We start from the raw sequence: 20,035 nt of genomic DNA, 5'->3' as shown, positions 1-20,035 counted from the left end.
GCAAGCTGGGCACTGGACTGCTGCAACTGGCACTTTACTCTGAACTCTCTGACTGCAACAGGTTACCAGGATGACAGAAAAATAATGATTCAGTGATGTTCTCAAAGACTCGTAGAAAAATTGCAGCATCTTCACTGATGTGGAAACACCTGGGCCAATGTTGCTTTCTAAAAACAAAGGATTTGTGGTGACAAAGAGACTACAGGTCCCTTTGTCAGGAGCAGTCCCTCTGTTATAAGACTATTGAATGGTTCTCTGGTATAATAAGATGGACAATCTACCTCATTCTCACTTTACACCTTACTGTCTACCTGCATTGCACTTCCTCTGTAAAACTTCCTTATGTATTCTGTTATTGTCTTACTTGTACCGTTACAATGCACTATTGTGTTTAATTGCTGGTCTGGTATGCAAGAAAAGTTTTCCACTGAACCTTGGTTCATGTGACCATAATAAACCAATTTACCCATTCTGCCAACCCTAATGCCATCTAACTCTTCTTGCCCCATTTGTGACAGAATCTGCAGATCCCACAACCAACCATCTCAGAACTTGTAGCAATGGAGAAGAAGCAAATTATCCTTGACTTCGAGGATTACCTGAGAATGAGCCTCTTTAGCTCTCCTTGTTCTGGTTTTCAGCAGTGTCTTGATTCTCTTCTTTGTTATCAGTTCCCTTGAAAGTATTTTATGCTCCCTTTTTAACTCTTCAAGCTTCAAGCCTTCTGTATATCTCCTGATTCAGTCACATCTCTCTAATAGCAGCAATGCCTTCAGTTGCCGTGCTCTGCAATTCTACCCTAAAGCTCCCCGGCTTTTCACTTTCCTCCTTTGTGGTGCTCCTTGAGACAAGTCATTTGTTATGTCCTTCTTGATGTGGTTTGTTATTTTATTTCTTATTGCTTGATCTCAGTGCTTATTGTAAGTTCACAGCTGTTGATTACTTATTATGAAACAATTAGCCTTCAACATTAGGTCGGCCATTATGTATATTCATTCATTTGTTAGAAGTTGAAGGAATTTCAATCAATGTTTCAATCTGTCTTTTGTAAGAACGCTGGGAAGTACTGTGGAGCTCCTTTTGAATTTGCCCAAAAATCTGTTGACTTGCAGAAGCTGCCAAGGCATCGGTGACTTGGAGATGATTTCTAGTGCAAATTCAAACTAAAAAGGGATAATGTGTATGGCAAGTGCTGGGGAATTGTGGGAGCCTATTTAGAGTTGTGTACAAAAATTCAGAGGATGCAGGATTGAAGCGTTTGTATCTTCCCATTGCACTCAGCTTTTGGCTTTGAGCTGCTCCATTGCACTGACCCGTGGTCTTTTGGATGGGAGTAGAGTTAGCAGTTCTGGAATGTGATTGCATTTTCCTGCATCCGTGAGCCTATGGGTGATCCTGCTGGCTGCTTCTTCCTTCCCTCACCCCAATCATCTGTCCCAGCCACCACTAAAGGCGCCAATGTAGCACCTGTGTAGCGCTTGTCTTATCCCATATGACTGGTTGCTGCTCTCATTATGAGAAAAATCAGATTACATAGTACTACACTAGGAGCTAGCAGGTCATCAGAAGCTCTAGGTATCGGAAGGAGGCAGTGAATAGAAAACACACTTCTGGAGGTAAGTTTTGTTTATATGAAAAAAGATAAACAAAATATTTACAAGTGTAAGAATAATTCAAAATTCCAGCATTCTGTTAGTTTCCAAATCTCAGTTATCAACTGAGACCGAATTCCTGTTTAGTTAGAATTAATGATATTCCCTCGAATAACCTTTGTTACTCCAGTTTCTCTAATTAGATCTAGAGTTATTCCCTATTTAATGTTTTACAGATTAACTTTTCCATGTTTTAAAATCCCTAGTTAGTTAGAAAACTCATTGAATTCCTATTCTTAAATATTATGGTTAACTTCAGTTTCAGTTCCAGTCAGTATGTCTACAATTTCAAATCCCAAAATTATATATCTATACAGCTTCACACCTTTCATGACAATTCTCCATCATAACTTTTAAACAAAGTAAATCTCATTCAGCAACTTAGTTCAGTCTTTGCAGTTCTTGCAGAAAATCAAATTCAGACTTTTCAAAAGAAAATAAACTTATACATCCGACTATTAAATCTTCTACATCATTAAACATTTCATTCCCACACTTGTTCTTCATCTTGGGTGGCTCGCCATCTTGCTTCTTGGTTCATTGGATGAAATAGTTGATCTTCCACGGGAAGTCCATACACAATACTTACACAAGAACAAAACCTGACTAAGTCCCTTGGTGTGATTTAACAAAACTAATTCCCAGTTACCCGACTGAGATCTTGGACACGTGTCTGCTGAAAGTGTCTCATTACAGCTGCTGCTTGCTATAGCCATAGCTTCAATAGATCTTTTATCGATATTGTCTCTCCTCCAGAGGTTTCACCCTGAGGATTTCAAGTAAGTAGGGTAGAGGTGCTCTCTACTAATTCCACTTTTAAAGGTTTATAACTTTAGTTTCTAATAGTTTCTAGTTTTTAATGTGTTTTCTAGTTTCTAATGTGTTTCTCTTGCTTTCCCGTACTGCGTCAGCCACACCTTGTCATCGAATAACTTTTTTTTTCCAAGTTCTCTTATTTTTTAAAAATTTGGTAAACCTCGTTTTCATCCCTCCTCATTTCTACCATTACATCTTTGGGTTTAATTAACCTGGGTTACACCAAGGTCCATGCCTGTGCACTTGATGTTGCCTCATAAGCACATACTTGGCTAGAACCTGTGGCAAGAAGAGCCTTTATGTGGTGAACTATGTGCCTGTCTGGACACGCCCCCTTCTGACTGCTCCTGTGGCTCCTCCCACAGTCCCTGTATAAAGGCGATTCAGGTCTAATCCTCTGCCTCAGTCTCCAGGATGTAATATGATGGTCACTCACTGCTGGTTCCTTCTTCAGTCAATAAAAGCCGATATCTCGCCTTACGTCTCAGTGTGAGTTATTGATGGTGCATCAATTTTATTGACTGAAAGTTTTAAAGCATGGAAACCGTTTTACGTCCAGAAAGGTTGGATTTGGACCCTCAAGACCCTGAAGCAGCTCTTGCTTTTGAACACTGGCTTGCATGCTTCCAATCATACTTGGCGGAGCTTCGTGCGACTGACCCTGCCGTTATGTACAGAATTCTCCTCTCGAGGGTCACCCCAAAATTTTATTCCATTATCCGGGACCTGCCGACCTACGAAGGGGCACTGGACGCCCTCAAAAGACAGTACCTGCGGCCGGTGAACACCGTCTACGCAAGACATCGTTTAGCTACCCGGCGACAGCGGCCTGGAGAATCGAGCGCCGAGTTTCTCCGAGCACTACAGACACTCGTCCGAGCTTGTGACTGCAAGACGCTCACGGCAGAACAGCATGCGGAGCTGCTAGTAAGAGACGCCTTTGTGACGGGACTGAGGTCAGTGTACGTGCGCCAGCGACTGCTGGAACACTCAGATCTTACCTTACGCTCTGCGATCGAGACGGCCAATGCTCTGGAAGCTGCGCTGCATAACGCCGATGCTGTCCAGTCGCGCGATTCCCCGCCGGTTCCGTGGACGCCTCAGACCCCGCCACCGCCGGCTCCCGCGAGCGAAATCGCCGCTGCCAGTCGCGATTCCACGAGCTCCCCGAACCCGACCACAGCGGCAGCACGTCAGAAGCCTGTGCTTTGTTATTTCTGTGGCCATAAAAAACACTCTCGAAAACGCTGTCCAGCGTGAGAAGCGACCTGCTCCAGCTGCGGAAAGCAGGGCCATTTCGCCAAGGTCTGTAAGTCTAAACTGCGAGCGGAGTGCAGCGCTGCGGGTGAAACGTGGGGGCCGCCATCTTGCATGCCTGGATGTGGGCGGCCATCTTTGTCGGCGTCAGCACGCCCCACCCCCGACTCTCCGATGCGTACCGGGTACCCCGGATGTGGGCAGCCATCTTTGTCGACGTCAGCATGCCCCGCCCCCGACCCTCCGATGCTTACCGGGTACCCCGACGGCGATTCAACTCTGGCCACCGTAACCCTCGACCAAAGCGCCCCACACCAGCTTGCAAGGTCCATGATGGACATCCGGGTGGAGGGGCACAGGGGCCTGTTTGACACGGGCAGCACTAAGAGTTTCATTCACCCGGACACAGTGCAACGCTGCGGACTTGCAACGCGGCCGGTAAGTCAGAAGATCCATTTGGTTTCTGGGTCACATTCCACAGACATCCGGGCGGGTTGTGTAGCGACTTTGGTGGTGCAAGGCACAGAATATCGGAACTTTGAGCTGCTGGTCATCCTAATCTGTGCGCACCTGTGCTATTGGGGCTGGACTTCCAGAGCCATCTCGAAAGTGTGACTATGGTATATGATGGGCCCCTCCCACCACTCACTGTCCAGAATCCTCAGATCTGTGGGACTTCATCACCACTGACCACACACACACAGCGGCACACACATCCCATCCAACACGACAGCTGCGCTACCGACACCACTTGCAGTCTCTCCACTCTCAAGGTCCCTCCCCCGCCGCTGTTCGCCAACCTGACCCCGACTGTAAACCGGTGCAGTGGTTGCTCAGGGAGGGGATCATTGAGCCAAGCACAAGCCCTTGGAGGGCCCAGGTGGTCGGATGGTGGCCCCCCCCCCCCCTCACGAACTCCTATTCTCTTTTCCCAGGAAGTCTGTCACTGGGACCACTCTACCAGTTTGGCTGATGTCCCCGGGGCCAGTGCTGCTCCGGAAACATGTGGGGAGCAATAAATACTCCCCGCTGGTCGAGAGGGTTCACCTTCTGCATGCGAACCCCCAGTATGCTTACGTGGTCTTACCTGATGGGCGGGAGGACACGGTCTCCATCCGCGACCTGGCGCCCGCAGGTGCAGCAGACCACTACCCTGAACACTATCCGGTAACTATGAACCCTGTACCCGAGGTGACACCACGCTCACCAGGCCCTACATGGACTCCTCATGACACATATATACCAGGTGCCTCGCACATACATGAGCTGGAACCAGCACAACCTCCGTCTCCTGTGCAATCTCCAATGTTGCTGGCATCGGTGCAATCACAGTCGGTGCTACGTAGATCGCAGTGACAGATTCGACCACCTGATAGACTTGACCTGTAAGAAACTTCGCCACATGGGGACTCTTTCAAACAAAGGGGGGGTGAATGTGGTGAACTATGTGCCTGTCTGGACACGCCCCCTTCTGACTGCTCCTGTGGCTCCTCCCACAGGCCCCTGTATAAAGGCGATTCAGGTCTAATCCTCTGCCTCATTCTCCAGGATGTAGTATGATGGTCACTCACTGCTGGTTCCTTCTTCAGTCAATAAAAGCCGATATCTCGCCTTACGTCTCAGTGTGAGTTATTGATGGTGCATTACTTTAATCAGCTAAAATTCCCACATATGAAAATAAGAGATCAGTTGGGCTTAATGGTTTGCGTCATTGCTGTGAATTAGATGTCTCTCTGGTTTGCAGGGTAAAGGGAAAGCAGTCTGGGCACCTTGCTCTTTACCCTACACTCAGTAAACAAGGCTTATCAATCTTGTACATGGCCCTACCCACCCATTATATTAAATACTGCATTCCACAGATGGCCTTGGCTGCAAAGCACCCAGTTGATCGAGCTGCTGCCCTGTTTAAAGACTATTTAGTCACAAAATAAGAGTACATAGTTCGCCATGGATAGCTCTTTGCTTTGTGTGTGGGTAAAGATTAGATTTTGTGTGTCAAGCCTCAATGAATGACCACATCTACTGTTTTTACTGACAGAATTGTGATATATCTGCTCCTTGTTTGCTCACCTTTCCAGAAGTCGTATCTGGAAAGGAATCTGGGAGGAAGTGTGGTAACTAACACAGCCGCTAGAGGGGGCTGTTGGTAAATAGGCAAAAGTTCCTTGGGTGCAGCTTTAAGCTCAGCAAGACTTTGAGAGCTTGTCCCTGTTCAGCTGCTTGTTCTCTGCAGCTGCTTAGAGGATGCTCAGCAGTTTCAGGGTCTGAAGAACACAACAATTTTGAAGGATGCTTTTAACAGAACGCTGAAATCTTAATGGTCTTAGTTGTTCTCTACCTTTTATCTGTCAATCGAACTTCATTGTTTGAACCTGGACCAAAGGTAAGTTGAGTCATGATTGCATCTGCCCTTCCAAAAACTCAGGGACAGCAAGAGTGTGTAAGGAATGCTGCTGGTCAGACTTAAATCTAGTACTTTAGTTTGAATGATTTCAGATGTATTCTTTGACACAGTGCCTTATTAAAATAATAAAGTAAGGCATCTGATCTCCCCTTTGTGAATTCCTGCAAATGCCTTGATCTTGAGTGACCTTATTTGCTAAATTATAGCAGTCTCGTGTTCAGCAAAGTAAATCATGTTGAAGTTGAGCTGTAAACGATTTACTTGTGGGTTTTTTTTTCCCTGAACAAAGCATTATCAATCACTGCATGTTTATGTCCTTTTAGGAGCAGGTATTTTTCATAGCCTGAAGGCCAGGTTTAGCGAGCTTTTGTTAATGAGAAATAAGCTGCCCCCTGGTATAGAGGCTGACTGACTGTGCTTCCTTGAGCCTGATTTTTATCTGTTTGCCCTCAGTTCAGTATTTAGCAATAACAGAAATGTACTTTGAATTGTTGGGTTTAAAGCTCTTCTTGGCTTAAGTGACTGATTCAATCTGATAAAGTGGCACATCCAGGTGAGAGCAACCTGCTTGTAATTCTGCGATTGGCAGTGATCTTTCTGTGGAAAAGTATAATCACAAGAAAGGAAATTAAACTAAAGAACCAGATTTCTACAGGTCTGTTAAACATGTGTGTTCCATTAAATGTGATGGGCGAAAAATGAATCCATTTTGGAATGCATTCCTCTGAAACTTCGTGGAGGAAAAAGATAATAAGGTATTGTTTATAGAGCAGAGGTTTGGGACTGATCTTATATTCCCATGTGTACTTATTTTTTTCTAGGTCATATCTTACAGTTAAGTGCTTCATTGCCCTGAAATGCAATATTACTGTGTACGCTCGATGAGCAAAGAACAGGTAAATTATTTTGAAAATAACTTTTCTGAAAATTACTTTGACTAGTCATTCACTCCTTAAGAAGTAATAGCTTGATCTTCCTTGTGTAAAAACCTTGGAGCTAGCTCCCACATGCTCTTTATAGTACTGCTGTTGGAATGCTACAAGCTGAAACTACATGTTTCATCTTGCTCTAGACTACAAAGCATTCAGCTGTGTGTATTCCTAACTTGTTTTCTCAGCAACAGTCTCACAGGAAAGGCCCATATCCAGCTTAATTAGTAACAGGCAGAAAAATCGCATACAAGCTTGTATGTCTTGTGAGCTGACAAAAGACAGTGAAAATTTCAGCGCAGGAATATGTTTCAAGTGAGCGGGAGATAGGCTGTTTTCAGAATAAATTACCGGATTCAGTGTATTTTTAAAATTTGCCCTTTTTGTAATTTTGAGGCTATAAAGTTAGTAAGCCAGCCTGTTGCATAGCCCTGTGTTCTATGTGAGACGTATTATCAGCGCAGCAGTTTGTTGTATTTATATGAAGAGTTGCACTGCCTTTGCAATGGAAAGTAAATTTATAAATCGTCTAACTTTTCTTCAATTGATCGCTCAGTTATTAACTGCAGCAAATAACCGTATTGAATTTAAATGGTTGTGTGAGGAGTTGCTTGTACAAAGTATTTGTTTTTAGTCCCAGGAAAATCATATCAAGTAGCCTTCAGCAGGTAAATCATTCTGCAACTCTGGATAATAATCATTGTGATAATTCTTTTGAGTGGAAGACTCAATTTTTCCACAAAATTTGTAGATCAAAAAATCACAATTTGGTCATCACTGTTAAAAAGTTAGATTAAGAATATTACTGGTGTTAATACATACTTGAATGGTGCTTTTTCTGTTTTCTTATTTTTTTGCCTACCAGCCTTTTCTAAAGTATCCACAAAACAAATCTGTCCGAGCAAACTGTTGGTTGTGGACTTCTTTTCAGTTCAGGCTCAGCCTCCGTTTCCACTTATTCACTCGGATCCTTCAGGGTTCCTTAAGGCTTTGTTGTATGAGTTGAAGTACATGTTTTAAAAAAAATACCTAATCTAACACTTCTGAAATAGGAATTGGAAAAGCGGTCAATTATCTTCAGTTGCTTGGTAAAGCATTTGTAAGTCGCAGAGGGGGAATTCAAACACCAAAGGAAAGAAGAAAGAAATTGTGATCAAAGTTTAAAGAGTGTTTTTATTGGTTTTGCTTAGTAATATATCTGCTATAACCTTATTTGTTACATTTTAGCTTTGCAACATAACAGTTTTCTTAAAATACAAACATGTTGTGCAACCATTTGAAGAGAAACATTGTGGATACTGTTGTCTGGCCTGAGGCACAGCTTTCTGTTCTGGTGTCCTGTGTGGTCTGGCGTTGCTGTGAGGCAGTGCTGATGAGTGACAGTCTGGGAGTGTTCCATTTATTTACTCTGCAATCTTTTTAAAACAAAACGTATACATTCTGTTTTTTTATATATGGACAATGACCAATGATTGTTTTAATTAGCTGTTTGCACATTACTGGACCTAATAGGCTCCTGCTGAAGTAAAACAGAAGTTAGGGACAACGGCTGGGCTTGAGTGGAATATCTTGTTCCTGTAAAGAAAGTACCTTTTGTACCAGAAAACAAAAAGCAACAGCATACAAAGATGTGCTTTGTTGACAGACTTTGCACTTGGATCCTGTATCAATGAGAAATAATATTAATTTTTTTTCATTGCAATATTCATGATTATTAATAGGTAAACTCATTCATGCTCCTTTGGAATATAATCAGTAACTAATCAGTGCAATGGATAGCACATATAATTAGTACAAGTTAAGTATAACTCATGCCTGTTTGACAGTCGTGGAAGTGCGTACTGAAATAGCAAGTACTGAAGTGTATAGACTGCTGTAATGTGGGATATTCAACCCCAAGTTCCTCTGCTGTGTTCAGAGAGAAAGTTATTCACCTTGTGCAAGTTTCTGAAGACAGTCCTGGAGTAGGTAGAGTTTCCTGAGAGAAACTGTTCCATGAAAAGGCTGCTCAATATGCAAAACTATCCCTTGAGTTGTATGGCTCCCTGTTGTGTTAGAAATAAATACCAGCACAATGAGAGTGTTCCTCTGTGCACTCTGCTCATCCTGAACCCCAGCTTCCTTCCCAAACACCACTCCTCACACCATTACTGTCGTCCATATGATGGACTGGCTGGAAGTTGCAGAGGTGGAAGGGGATACACTTGGAGGAGCGAAAGGCTTGATGGGGAAGGGCAGGAAGGAGGCTGAGTCATGCAGATAATCAGAAGCTGAAGAGAGTAGGGTTTTGAGGGTGGCGAGGTCTGGAAACTGGAAGAGGCAAGTGAATGTAACTGGGAAAGCAAGGACAAAGGAACATTAGCAGTGAACTTTAGCAGCTGGACGCATGAGATTGACTCAGAGAATGGAATGTGTACTTGTTCATCATCCCACTGTGTCTTCAACGGCAGGACTGGCCAACAAGTGCTGATAATGCAGTATTGATAGACTGAATGCACCTTGATGTGTGCCATCGTATCTAGGTGATTGCTATGCAGCTGCTGAAAGTGTAGTGCAGCAACGCAAACCGAGTTGTGTGCTTTCTAGATTTGACACAAAGTTTGGTTGCCCTATCCTGTCCCGAACTAGAACGCCTCTCTTTGAAGAACCTCTTGTGCATTGGTTTTGCTTTTCTAGGTGCAGCGTAATGTTAACCTCTGCACTCATTAAATTCACAAACAACACAAGAGGCATCAGTGAGAAAGCACAGCTTCTGCTGGTGGGCGACCTGTGTGATGAAGGTGACAATGTCCTGCCACATTCTATCGTTTCTTCAGTTGTCGTCGTCGTGGCTATCCCTCGAGGTCGAGGACGATGGTCTTCGTTCCATTGATGGTGGCCCACAGAGCGAAGATGCCTGTGCGTGTATTTGTTTAATGTGTACTTGAGGTTGCACTCCAAGAAGCACACAATACTTGGCAAATCAACCGATTCCAGTGGCATGGAAACCATGATGATTGGAACCAATGGATTCGTTGCAGCCTTCATCCGCCTTCACAAACGTTGAGTTTGAAGTAACTTCATCTGCCTGTTCCACCGTTGAGATCTTGGTTGGATTGTTCTTTGTTAGGGACTACACCCCCGACCTTAGCGCCATGGGTGACCCTACCAGGACCATAGCTCCAGACGGCATCGCTCTCTGGATCTCAGGACCACGCAAGCTTCTCCACCACGACAAGGTGACAATCCACGGATTATACTGTTCAATGGTGTGAAATTAAGCTCCTATATTCAAGCAGCCATAATTAATAGTAGTTTCTGGTGATTTCCTTTCAGGGGTTTCCTTTCTAAAGCAAAACCATTCAATTAGTGTGCTCCAGTGTTATCACATGACATCTATATTTATTTCTTCTCCTCTAAAATATTTCCCCCGTTTTTAAAGCCGCTGTCAAATAAAGACAGGTAGGAACCTCAAACCTTTTCTGTAAGTTTAATTTGAATGTTTTGATTTGTATAATCTGCCTTTTCTTCCATTTCATAACCATAATTCTAATTGATACATCATCTATAGACTTTCTGAGGTGACATTGTGAGTTCACCCCCAAATGGCATAATCATTTAAGGATTCTATCTGTTTGATCTGGACCTTCACAATGAAAAACTGAACGTTTTATTTTAGTTCTGCCTTGTTGGAACCCTTTAACTTCAGTATCAAATAGATCATTCGCTAAATTACTACCCTTTATAATCCGGGAATACCCATTTGCTTTCAATAAGGATTGATGTTTTCTTCAGTACCTTCCAATGTAGGAACTTCCCAGTTTCAGAAAAAGGATAATCAGAAATGTTTGTTTTTAGTTTATATATGCTGAGAACAAGTTTTCATCCTCCTCATCCCATTATCCTGCTTTAAATTTGTCCCTTTGACAACTTTTACGCTCGTATCTCTGAATGTGATTTGGTATTAATTTTTGTTTAATACCACTCCATGGGAGCACCATAAAATGCTTTACTAAGTTAGAAAGTGCTCTGTGAATTTTAGTATTTACTTTTGAAGAGCCAGCACCCCACAGATTTGTTGAATAAAATGCATTTTATTCTCTTTAAATGGCAATTTATCTTGCAGGTTATTTTCTCTGTAACCTCAAATGCAGTTATTGATTATTTTCCCCAAAAAGAAAATTTCAGTGTAAACTGAGAATTAAAGATATACTCCTATGGCTTCAAAGGATGCAGCATGATAAATATCTGACAATATTTACAGAAACAATTAAGCATTTATTTTAGTTTTGATACATTTATTGACTCAGAAGTGTATCAGTTGTGGATCTCTCATTTGTGACATTGCATGTTCGTGGAGGCATTTCAGAACTGAAATTTATGATTTCTTTGTTTTTATAGTTCAAACTTAAAAGACATGGTTATACACCAAAGAAAAGTAGGTTTAGAAATTTTTTGAATAAGATTAAACGTCAGTTCATCCTTGCCCTTTAAAGAGTACGTTATGCTACAAAGTTAAATTGGATTACTCTTTCAAATACAGACCAATAAATAATCAAACTGCACATTGGAATGAAACGCAGCATCCAATTATTTTAATCACTCTGCATTGATGTTAGCTTATGGAGGCTTTACCATGTGTAGTAAAGCTTCTTTCATTTGTTTTGACTATGGGCAGATCTAATACATCAGTGTTTTAAGGAAGAAGGATTTGAACAGCTTGCTGATTCTAAATAAGAGAAAGAGGCATCACTTAGAAAACTTGATCTACCTTGGGTGAATTTTGATGACGTGATTATTCATTGCCTCCTGATCTTGCATTTTATTTGACTTAAATTTTTTTAATTTTGTGAATGAGAAACAGAATTTGCTCTCTTTTGCCTGGAATAAAGTTGTGAAGTACAGTTGCAAGAAAAAGTGTGTGAACTTCTGGGGTAATGCTTTCTACAAAAGCTATTTGGAGTCATCTGTTCCATTTGATGAGATGAGATTGAAGGTGTGGGTTGGAGAGATGCCCTGCCCTATAAAAAAGGCACATAAACTCAGGTTACTGACAGAACTTGCTATTCTCAATAAAGATCTGTTTATCTGAACCATGTCTTGATCAAAACAACTTTCAGATTACCTTAGAAGAAGGATTGTAGAGATCTATGAAGCTAGAAAAGGCTACAAAACATTTCTAAAGACTTGAGTGTTCATCAGTCCACAGAAAAAGAAGTTGTCTACACATGGAGGAAATTCAGTACTGTTGCTACTGTCCGTAGGATTGGGCATCCTGCAAAGATCACAGCAAAAGTACAACGTGCAATGCTGAAGGTGGTGAAAAAAAAACTGAAGGGTAACAGCAAAAGACCTGCAGAGATCATGTATCCACTTTCAGAAAAACACTGAACAAGAATGGTGATCATGGAAAGTCATCACAGAGGGAAACCACTGCTCTCCAAGGAATACATTGCTGCATGTTTCAAGTTTGCACTGGGCCACCTGGATGTTCCATAATGCTTTTGGGGCAATGTTCTGCAGATAAATGAGACAAAAGCCAAATGTTCTTTCTGGCAGGAATACAGACCGCTATGTTGGACGAAAAAAGGGCACTGCACACCAACACCAAAACCTCACCCCAAATGTGAAGCATGATGGAAAGACCACCATGATTTGGGGCTCCTTTGCTGCCCCAGGACCTGGACAGCTTGCAATCATTAGGAGAACAATGAATTCAAAATTGTATCAAGACATTTCACAGGAGAATGTCAGGGTAGCGGTCTGTCACCTGAATTTTAATAGAAGTTGTAAGATGCACTAAGACAATGATCTGAAACACAAGAATAGACTAACAACAGAATGGTTTAAAGAGAATAAAGTTCATATATTGGAATGGCCAAGTCAGCGTCCAGACCTTAACACAATTGAGATGCGATGGCATAACCTGAAGAGGGTTGTTCGTGTAAGGTATCTCAGGAATATTGATGAATTGAACCATTTTGTATGGAGGAATTGTCTAAAATTCCTCCTTGCCGTTGTATAAGTCTGATCAGCAGCTACAGGAAACATTTTGTGAAGCTCATTGCTGCTAAAAGAGTTTCAACAAGTTTTTAAATACAAGGGTTCATATACTTTTTCCAGCCTGGACTGTGAACGTTTAAACAATGTGTTCAATAAGGATGTGAAAAGTACAATTGTTTTCGTGTTGTTAGTTGAGGCAGATTGTGATTGTCTATTTTTATGACTTAGATGAAGACCAGACCACATTTTATGAATAATGAGTGCAGAAAACCAGGTAATTGCAAAGGATTTACAAACTTTTCCTTGCAGCTTGTGTAGATTATTACTCTGCATCTCCACTCAATGTGGAATCGCAAATTATTGTTTTTACCTCATAATGGTATGGTCCAGCACACATTTTAACTCATTTTGCTTCATGTGCTCCTTCTCCTTTATTTTATTTCTATTAAGCCTTGCATTTAGTAGTCACTATAGTGTACCGTGTAGTTCTAGGAAGGGATCTGCCATTCACTCATCACACCAAGAGCAATTACAGACACACACCACCCCCCCCCCCCCCGGATTGAATTAGGCCCCTGGTGTTTTGAGGCACCTCAACTGGCTCTGCCACTATGGCACCCAATTTGTTTATCAGTCCGTGTTGGCCTGGCTGAGGTAGAGTAGAAATGAGTTCATTCTCAGTTTATTCCTTGCTGAAATCTATCTATCTATTTGTTCATTCATTCATTGATAAAGGATTAGTCTAGATCAGGGGTCGACAACCCGCGGCTCTTTCATCTCTGTGCTGCGGCTCCCCGTGGCTTTGGAAAATAAATGATGAGTATTTAATTAAAATGTATTTTATGTTAGTTTGTTAGTTTTTGAAATGTAATTCGAAATTTGAAGATTATGGTGATCTTGTACAATCTAAATAAAACGTTGTGGCGACCCCATTTCCTGGCACATCCGAACTGGCTCACAATTAGCCAGTGTTCCGGCTAAGGGAGATAACCTACGGGGGTTTGTGAGTACGTGTCTTTTGGAGCATCCACGCCCACGGGGGGCGGGTTGAGGGAGGCTTTAAAGCAAGGCTGTTTAGTTCGAATAAAGTTATCTTTGACTGCAGTTTACCGACTCCGTGTCGTTATTTTAGCGCTGCGTGTAGCACACCGCTACAACGTTTTTTTTTAATTGCTATTAATATACGTCACCACTGCCAATGCCTGACACCCGCCTGTGCGCGCTTTCTTTTAATTCTTCGATCCAAGGTAGGCTAACTATGGAGTAACCTTCAACCCAACGTCTTTTTTTCGGAGTTCAAAATGTTTTTGTTGCATGCAGAAATGTAATTTTGTTTTCTCTGCAGGAGTTCATCGATTTCATAAATGCAACACATTATAGTTTGTTTATACATAGCATAAAGGCAAAAAAAACGTTGTATGCAGTGTTATTTCATTTTAAATGTCAAACGGGTTTTGTGGCTCCCAGTGTTTTCTTTTCTGTGGGAAACGGGTCCATATTGGCTCTTTCAGTGGTAAATGTTGCCGACCCCTGGTCTAGATGATCCACATTCCACCCCCAGAGTTGCAGGCCTGGCAGCTGCTGTGGAAGACCCCTTGGCAGGTCTTGTCATGGTTCTTATGGAATGCCATGGTGGAAGGAGTGAATTTTAAAGTTGCTAGGTTATGTTCACCTTTTTTTTCACAATTAGCTCAAAACGTAAGTATATGATGTGCACTGGTACCCAGGCAAACATATATTCCATCTTGACTGGATTTGTAAGTGGTGGTAAAGCTTTGAGTTGTTACAGAATTCCCAGTTTTAGGTTTGTTCTTGATGATTCATTCAATTGACAGTATACGTTACATTACATTTACACTACACGCTGCATCCGCAAAGGAAACAGCATTATGAAGGACCCCATGCACTCCTCATACAATCTCTTCTCCCTCCTGCCATCTGGGAAAAGGCTCCGAAGCATTCAGGGTCTCACGACCAGGTTATGTAACAGTTTCTTCCCCCAAGCTATCAGACTCCTCAATACCCTAAGCCTGGACTGACACCTTGCCCTACTGTCCTGTTTATTATTTATTGTAATGCCTGCACTGTTTTTGTCCACTTTATGTAGTCCTGTGTAGGTCTGTAGTCTAGTGTAGCTTTCTCTGTGTTGTTTTTTTTTTACGTAGTTCAGTCTAGTTTTTGTACTGTGTTATGTAACACCATGGTCCTAAAAAACACTCTCATTTTTACTATGTACTGTACCAGCAGTTATGGTCAAAATGACAATAAAAATGACTTGACTTGACTTGATAATCTCTAAAGTTTGGAAAGTAGGACTAATATGATGCTGAAGTAAATTTGTTCCTCATGATGTAGCAAGACTTTTTTTTGACTAAACTGCCCAGCACACACAATTGTAGTTAATATATGGAAGAAATCTATACCAATTATTTTGAAATAATGAGGAATTTCTGATGTTAAAAATAATGGTTTAATATTGAAATTGGGCTTGACTTAGAATTTTTCATACAACTGAATTAGGACCTGAGATTTTGATTAAAACTGGTGAAGACGGGGTTTAATAGCATTACTGATAAGGATACATAGGCTGAGCAGATATATTGATTGGATTTACTTTGGTAGTACCACAATTTAGAATATCACTCCATCCTCAGCTTCCAAAGAGAACATTGAATTGGCTTAAATGAATTACTTGAATCTGACATCTCTTGCATTCAAATAGTAACATGCAGATTTATATGTTGAGCAGTTAACTTTCAGTATAATGTAATATTAAGATTCTCTCAGTAGGAATATTACGTATTTTACATAAAAGAATACTCAGTATTTGAATTGTATTTGGAGAGCTTCACAAGCTTACATCTCTTCAGTGAAGTCACGATAATGGTAAAATTAGTCCATGATTAGTACCAACACATTTTGGAGTTGCTGGATTTCACATTGAGTGCAGTCTGATATTTTACCCCCTGAATATGTTGGTACTAGAGTGCTGAATTGGGCTATTAACATTAAGGCTAATATGGTAAAGAAAGAAAAGGTACAAGTCCTCTGGCAAAGTGTTCAAGAACCAGAACAAGCATGTTCCGGGCATGGCTGGCAGTGTTCTCCACACACAAGCATGTGACTTGAAGGCAGTTGATTGGCATGGAGAATACATTATATACGGTACTCACTATTGCTGGTGAATGTGCATTGGGTATGTTTAAGGCAGAGGGTGATAGAGTTTTGATTAGTCAGGGCATGGAGGGATATGGGGCGAAGGCAGGAGATTGGAGCTGAGAGGGAAAATGGATCAGCCATGATGAAATGACAGAGCACACCCAATGAGCCAAATATTCTAATTCTGCTCATGGTCTTATGGTCCCAATGTTAAAGTACAAATATGTTATAGTTTTAATCTGTAAAATAGAATTGCCTTTGTCAGAACATCATTCCAACATAACTAGCAGCAACTTGGAAAAAAATGTAAACAGTTATGGCAGCTAGAAAATAATGGTAGATGTTAATTATCAGGGTGTGGTGCCTTCTGAGAACATTTTTAAATAATCATGTTCACTGGTTACCTCTGCTCAATTTCAATGTGTTGTAAGAATGCTGGAGGGGGAATAATTTTATTCTAAGTAGATTATTACATTTCTTCTACCCATGTATGCTGCCTGTTGCAGCTTGTAACTCTGGTCATAACTCCTCCCATCCATTAGAAAGCTTAAAGTCTGCATACCGATTAAAGGAATAAGGTTGTTCTTTCTTGCCTACAGAGAGGAGTTATTACCAGTTTGAGCATACGTGCCGTTTGTTGGAAGTACCATGGGTTGAGATCCCTGTTGTCAGTTAGGTGTGAAGGACCATAAACATGTCTTCCCTACATGAGAAGATTAGCTTTTAATGCTTAAGGATGCACTCAGCATTTAGCTGCTCCTCCTGTTAACCACAAGTACGTTGGATGTGGCTTGTGCACACAGGAGGAACATTTTGTCATTGGCAAATTTATAGATGCCGTTTGAGCTGTACCTGGTCACACAGTCATGGGTGCAGAGAAAGCAGAGCAGCCGGCTATGTTTGCATCCTTGAAGTCAGCAAGGAGGGGATGTTATTTCCAATCTGCACGGACTGTGGTCTCCAGCTGAGGAAGTCAAGGATCCAGTTGCAGAGGAAGGTACAGAGGCCCAGATTTAGCAGCTTGTTGATTAGTACTGAGATGGTGTTGAATGCTGAGCTTTAATCAATGAAAAGAAGCCTGATGTTGGTCTTGCTAGTCCAAGGCTGGGTGGAGAGCCAGTGACATTACATCTGCCATAACAGGTCTACAGCAGTGGGTAAATTGAAACTTTTATCAAGGAAAAAGAACTAATCTTGTTTTGAGTAGCAGAGGGGATGGTGAGCAATACCTAGGACAAGGGTAATATCTTACAGGGGTGGGGCAAGGGTTGTTCATGCGCTTCTAAAGTTTATTGAGTTGTTATGGTTAATAAGGTAATGATTTTATGAGGGTAGATAGTGAAAACACATAAAAGTATATGTGGGAAAAAAAATCCACAATAGTTACTGAGTAAAAGGCCAAAAGAAGAATGCTGAAAATGCCTGCCTGAGTTTGTGGAGAGAAAAACTCGATTTATTGCAATTGGAAAATCTTCCATCAGCGTTGGCCAGTTTCTGATATGGAAAGATAAAGCTAGTTAAATTCAAAAATGAAAGCAGATGGATGCAACTTGCCCAGATGGAAACAGAAAGGTTGATCCTTCAGTTTAAACTGGATCTTGAGCAACAGTGCGGGAGGCTATGCACAGGGGAGCCAGAGAGTGGGGTGGGATACAGAATCGAAATGCCCAGCAGAAGATCAGTGTTACAGAACAGGGGTCTGGTCCATGGCATTCAATCATATGCTTTTACTTTCTCCAGTATAAAGGAGATCATATTTTGGCACCAAATGAAAATTACTACATTGGAAGAAAAGCAAGTGAATTGCTGTTTCACCTAGAAGGACTGGTCATATCTGACATCTGAAAAATAAGGTACAGAATTTGCCCTGAAGCAGATGAGGCAACTGCTATGCAAAGTAAAAAATGAAAGCTATTTCTTCCTTCATCTTAGGGCTTGGCATTTGTTAATTCAGGTTCAACACAAGTCCTGACGACAGCGGTTGAAATAGTGGAGTCATAGTGTAAGGCTTGGATTCCATCTGAGAGGGAATTGTTGCCAGACTACATTGCCAGTCGAAAGATATAAATGACTAGAAGAGGGTGAAATCAAAGTCAGTCATGGAACTTGATCAAGGCTAAACATTTACCTTGGAAGCGTGGCATTAACTGCGTGGACTGACATTTCCCCCCCCCCCCCCAACCAATCACCTTAAAATTATGCCCTGTTGTGTTACCCATGGTCATCGTTTGAGTAATTAGGCACGTGGCAAGAGTCAATAAAAAGAAGTGGATTAGCCATTGTGTGAGTGAGACAGAATTTGAGCTGGGAACTGAGGCTTTGGCAAGAAGAGATGGCTAGTTTGAGGTTTCTCTCAAGTTTCACTCTCTGTCTTTGTGCTTAGCTGGAGTAGTGAGAGTGGATCTCAGGTCAGTGGTGTGCAAGAAGTGGGAGACCTGGGAAACCGCCAGTCTCCCTGATTGTCATATCTGTGAGAAGTGCATCTGGGTGCAGCTCCTGACAACTGTGTTCTGGAGCTGGGTGACCTTTGGGTCTTTCAGGAGAATGAGGAGGTAATAGATGTGCGTTGCAGGGAGATGGTCACGCCTAACTTGTAGGAGGCAGGTAGATGGGTGACTGTCAGGAGAGGGAAAGAGAATTGGTAGATGGTCACAGTATTGCGTTGGCCTTTTATACTGATTTGGATACTGGTAGGGGAGATAACGTATAAGGGGGAAGCCACAGTGACCATGTGATAGGAGCTTAAATAGCTAGGGGGGGCAGACAGAAGATTTTGTGGATGTGAGAGAGACTCCTGATGGTTTGTTGTCTCCCAGCTGCCAGGGTCAGAGATGTCCCAGATCACAACACAGCATTCTGAAGGGGAACTGTGAGCAGTCAGTTGTGATACATATTGGTACTGATACTATAGGTAGTAAAAGAAATGAAGAGAGAATATAAACTGCTCGGTAGGAAGCTGAAAAGCAGAACCACAAGGGTAGTAATTGCTGGATTGCTGCCTGTGCCATGCTCCATCCAGACTTGGCTGATATGGCAATTGAATTTGTGGCTGAATAGTTGGTGCAGGGGGTAGGATTTCAGATTTGTGGATCATTGGATCTCTGTAGGGAGGGTATGACCTGTACAAAAAGGATGGGTTGCACCTGTACTGAGGTGGCGGGGTGGTGGGGGGGAAGAAATCGCAATATCCTTCTGGGCTGGGCTCCTGGATGTTCTGGGGTTTAGATGTTTCAACAGGACATGGAGGGATGTAAAAGAGGAGGGGGAGTGGCATTGCTAAGCAAGGATAGTATCACAGCTGTAGAAAGGGAGGACTTCATGGAGGGATTGTTTACTGTGTGGGTGGAAATCAGAGCTATTGGGTGTATTCTATAGACACCAGCTCCCAAGCAGCAACAGAGTCACTGAGGAACATATTAGTTAAAAAAATAACAGGGTTGTTGCCGTAGATTACTTCAGCTTCCCTAATATTGATTGGCATCTCCTTGGTGCAAGAAGTTTATAAGGGGCAAATTTCTTGGGTGTGACCAAGAAGGAATCACTCATCTCAATGATGAATTGACTCCATGATCTATAGACTGACTTTCAAGGACTCTAAAACTCATTATTTACTTAGTTGTATTTACCATTTTCTATCATTTGCATGATTTTTTTTCTGCATTTTGGTTGTTTTTGTTATTGTTTTTCATAAATTACGTTGTATTTCTTTATTTTCCTGTAGATTAATGCAAAAACAAACCTCAAGGTAGTGTATGGTGACATACAAATATGTTGATTAATTTACTTACAATTTTATAGACCAGTGAGTCTTTCATCACTGGTGAGCAAACTATTCG

The 20,035-nt window shown here is 41.9% G+C and overlaps 1 protein-coding gene across 4 annotated transcripts in view; it reads left to right on the top strand.

The window, feature by feature from the left end:
- Nucleotides 1-5,938: 5,938 nt before the first annotated feature.
- The window catches only part of LOC132395595 (tensin-3-like), a 320,946-nt gene continuing 306,849 nt past the window's right edge, over nt 5,939-20,035 (top strand). For 2 of the 4 annotated variants that reach the window (XM_059972424.1, XM_059972427.1), the window contains exons 1-2: nt 5,969-6,108; nt 6,951-7,025. In XM_059972424.1, the coding sequence (XP_059828407.1) occupies nt 6,987-7,025 (39 nt within the window). In that variant the 5' untranslated portion in view covers nt 5,969-6,108; nt 6,951-6,986. Of the gene's footprint in view, nt 6,109-6,532; nt 6,683-6,950; nt 7,026-20,035 lie in introns of those variants that run through there. The other 2 variants (XM_059972425.1, XM_059972423.1) reach the window with 2 other exon arrangements.

This window comes from Hypanus sabinus, chromosome 6 (genome assembly GCF_030144855.1).
Source record: "Hypanus sabinus isolate sHypSab1 chromosome 6, sHypSab1.hap1, whole genome shotgun sequence".
In the NCBI taxonomy this organism is placed as follows: Eukaryota; Metazoa; Chordata; class Chondrichthyes; order Myliobatiformes; family Dasyatidae; genus Hypanus; species Hypanus sabinus.
This window is presented reverse-complemented; position numbering and strand designations above follow the sequence as displayed.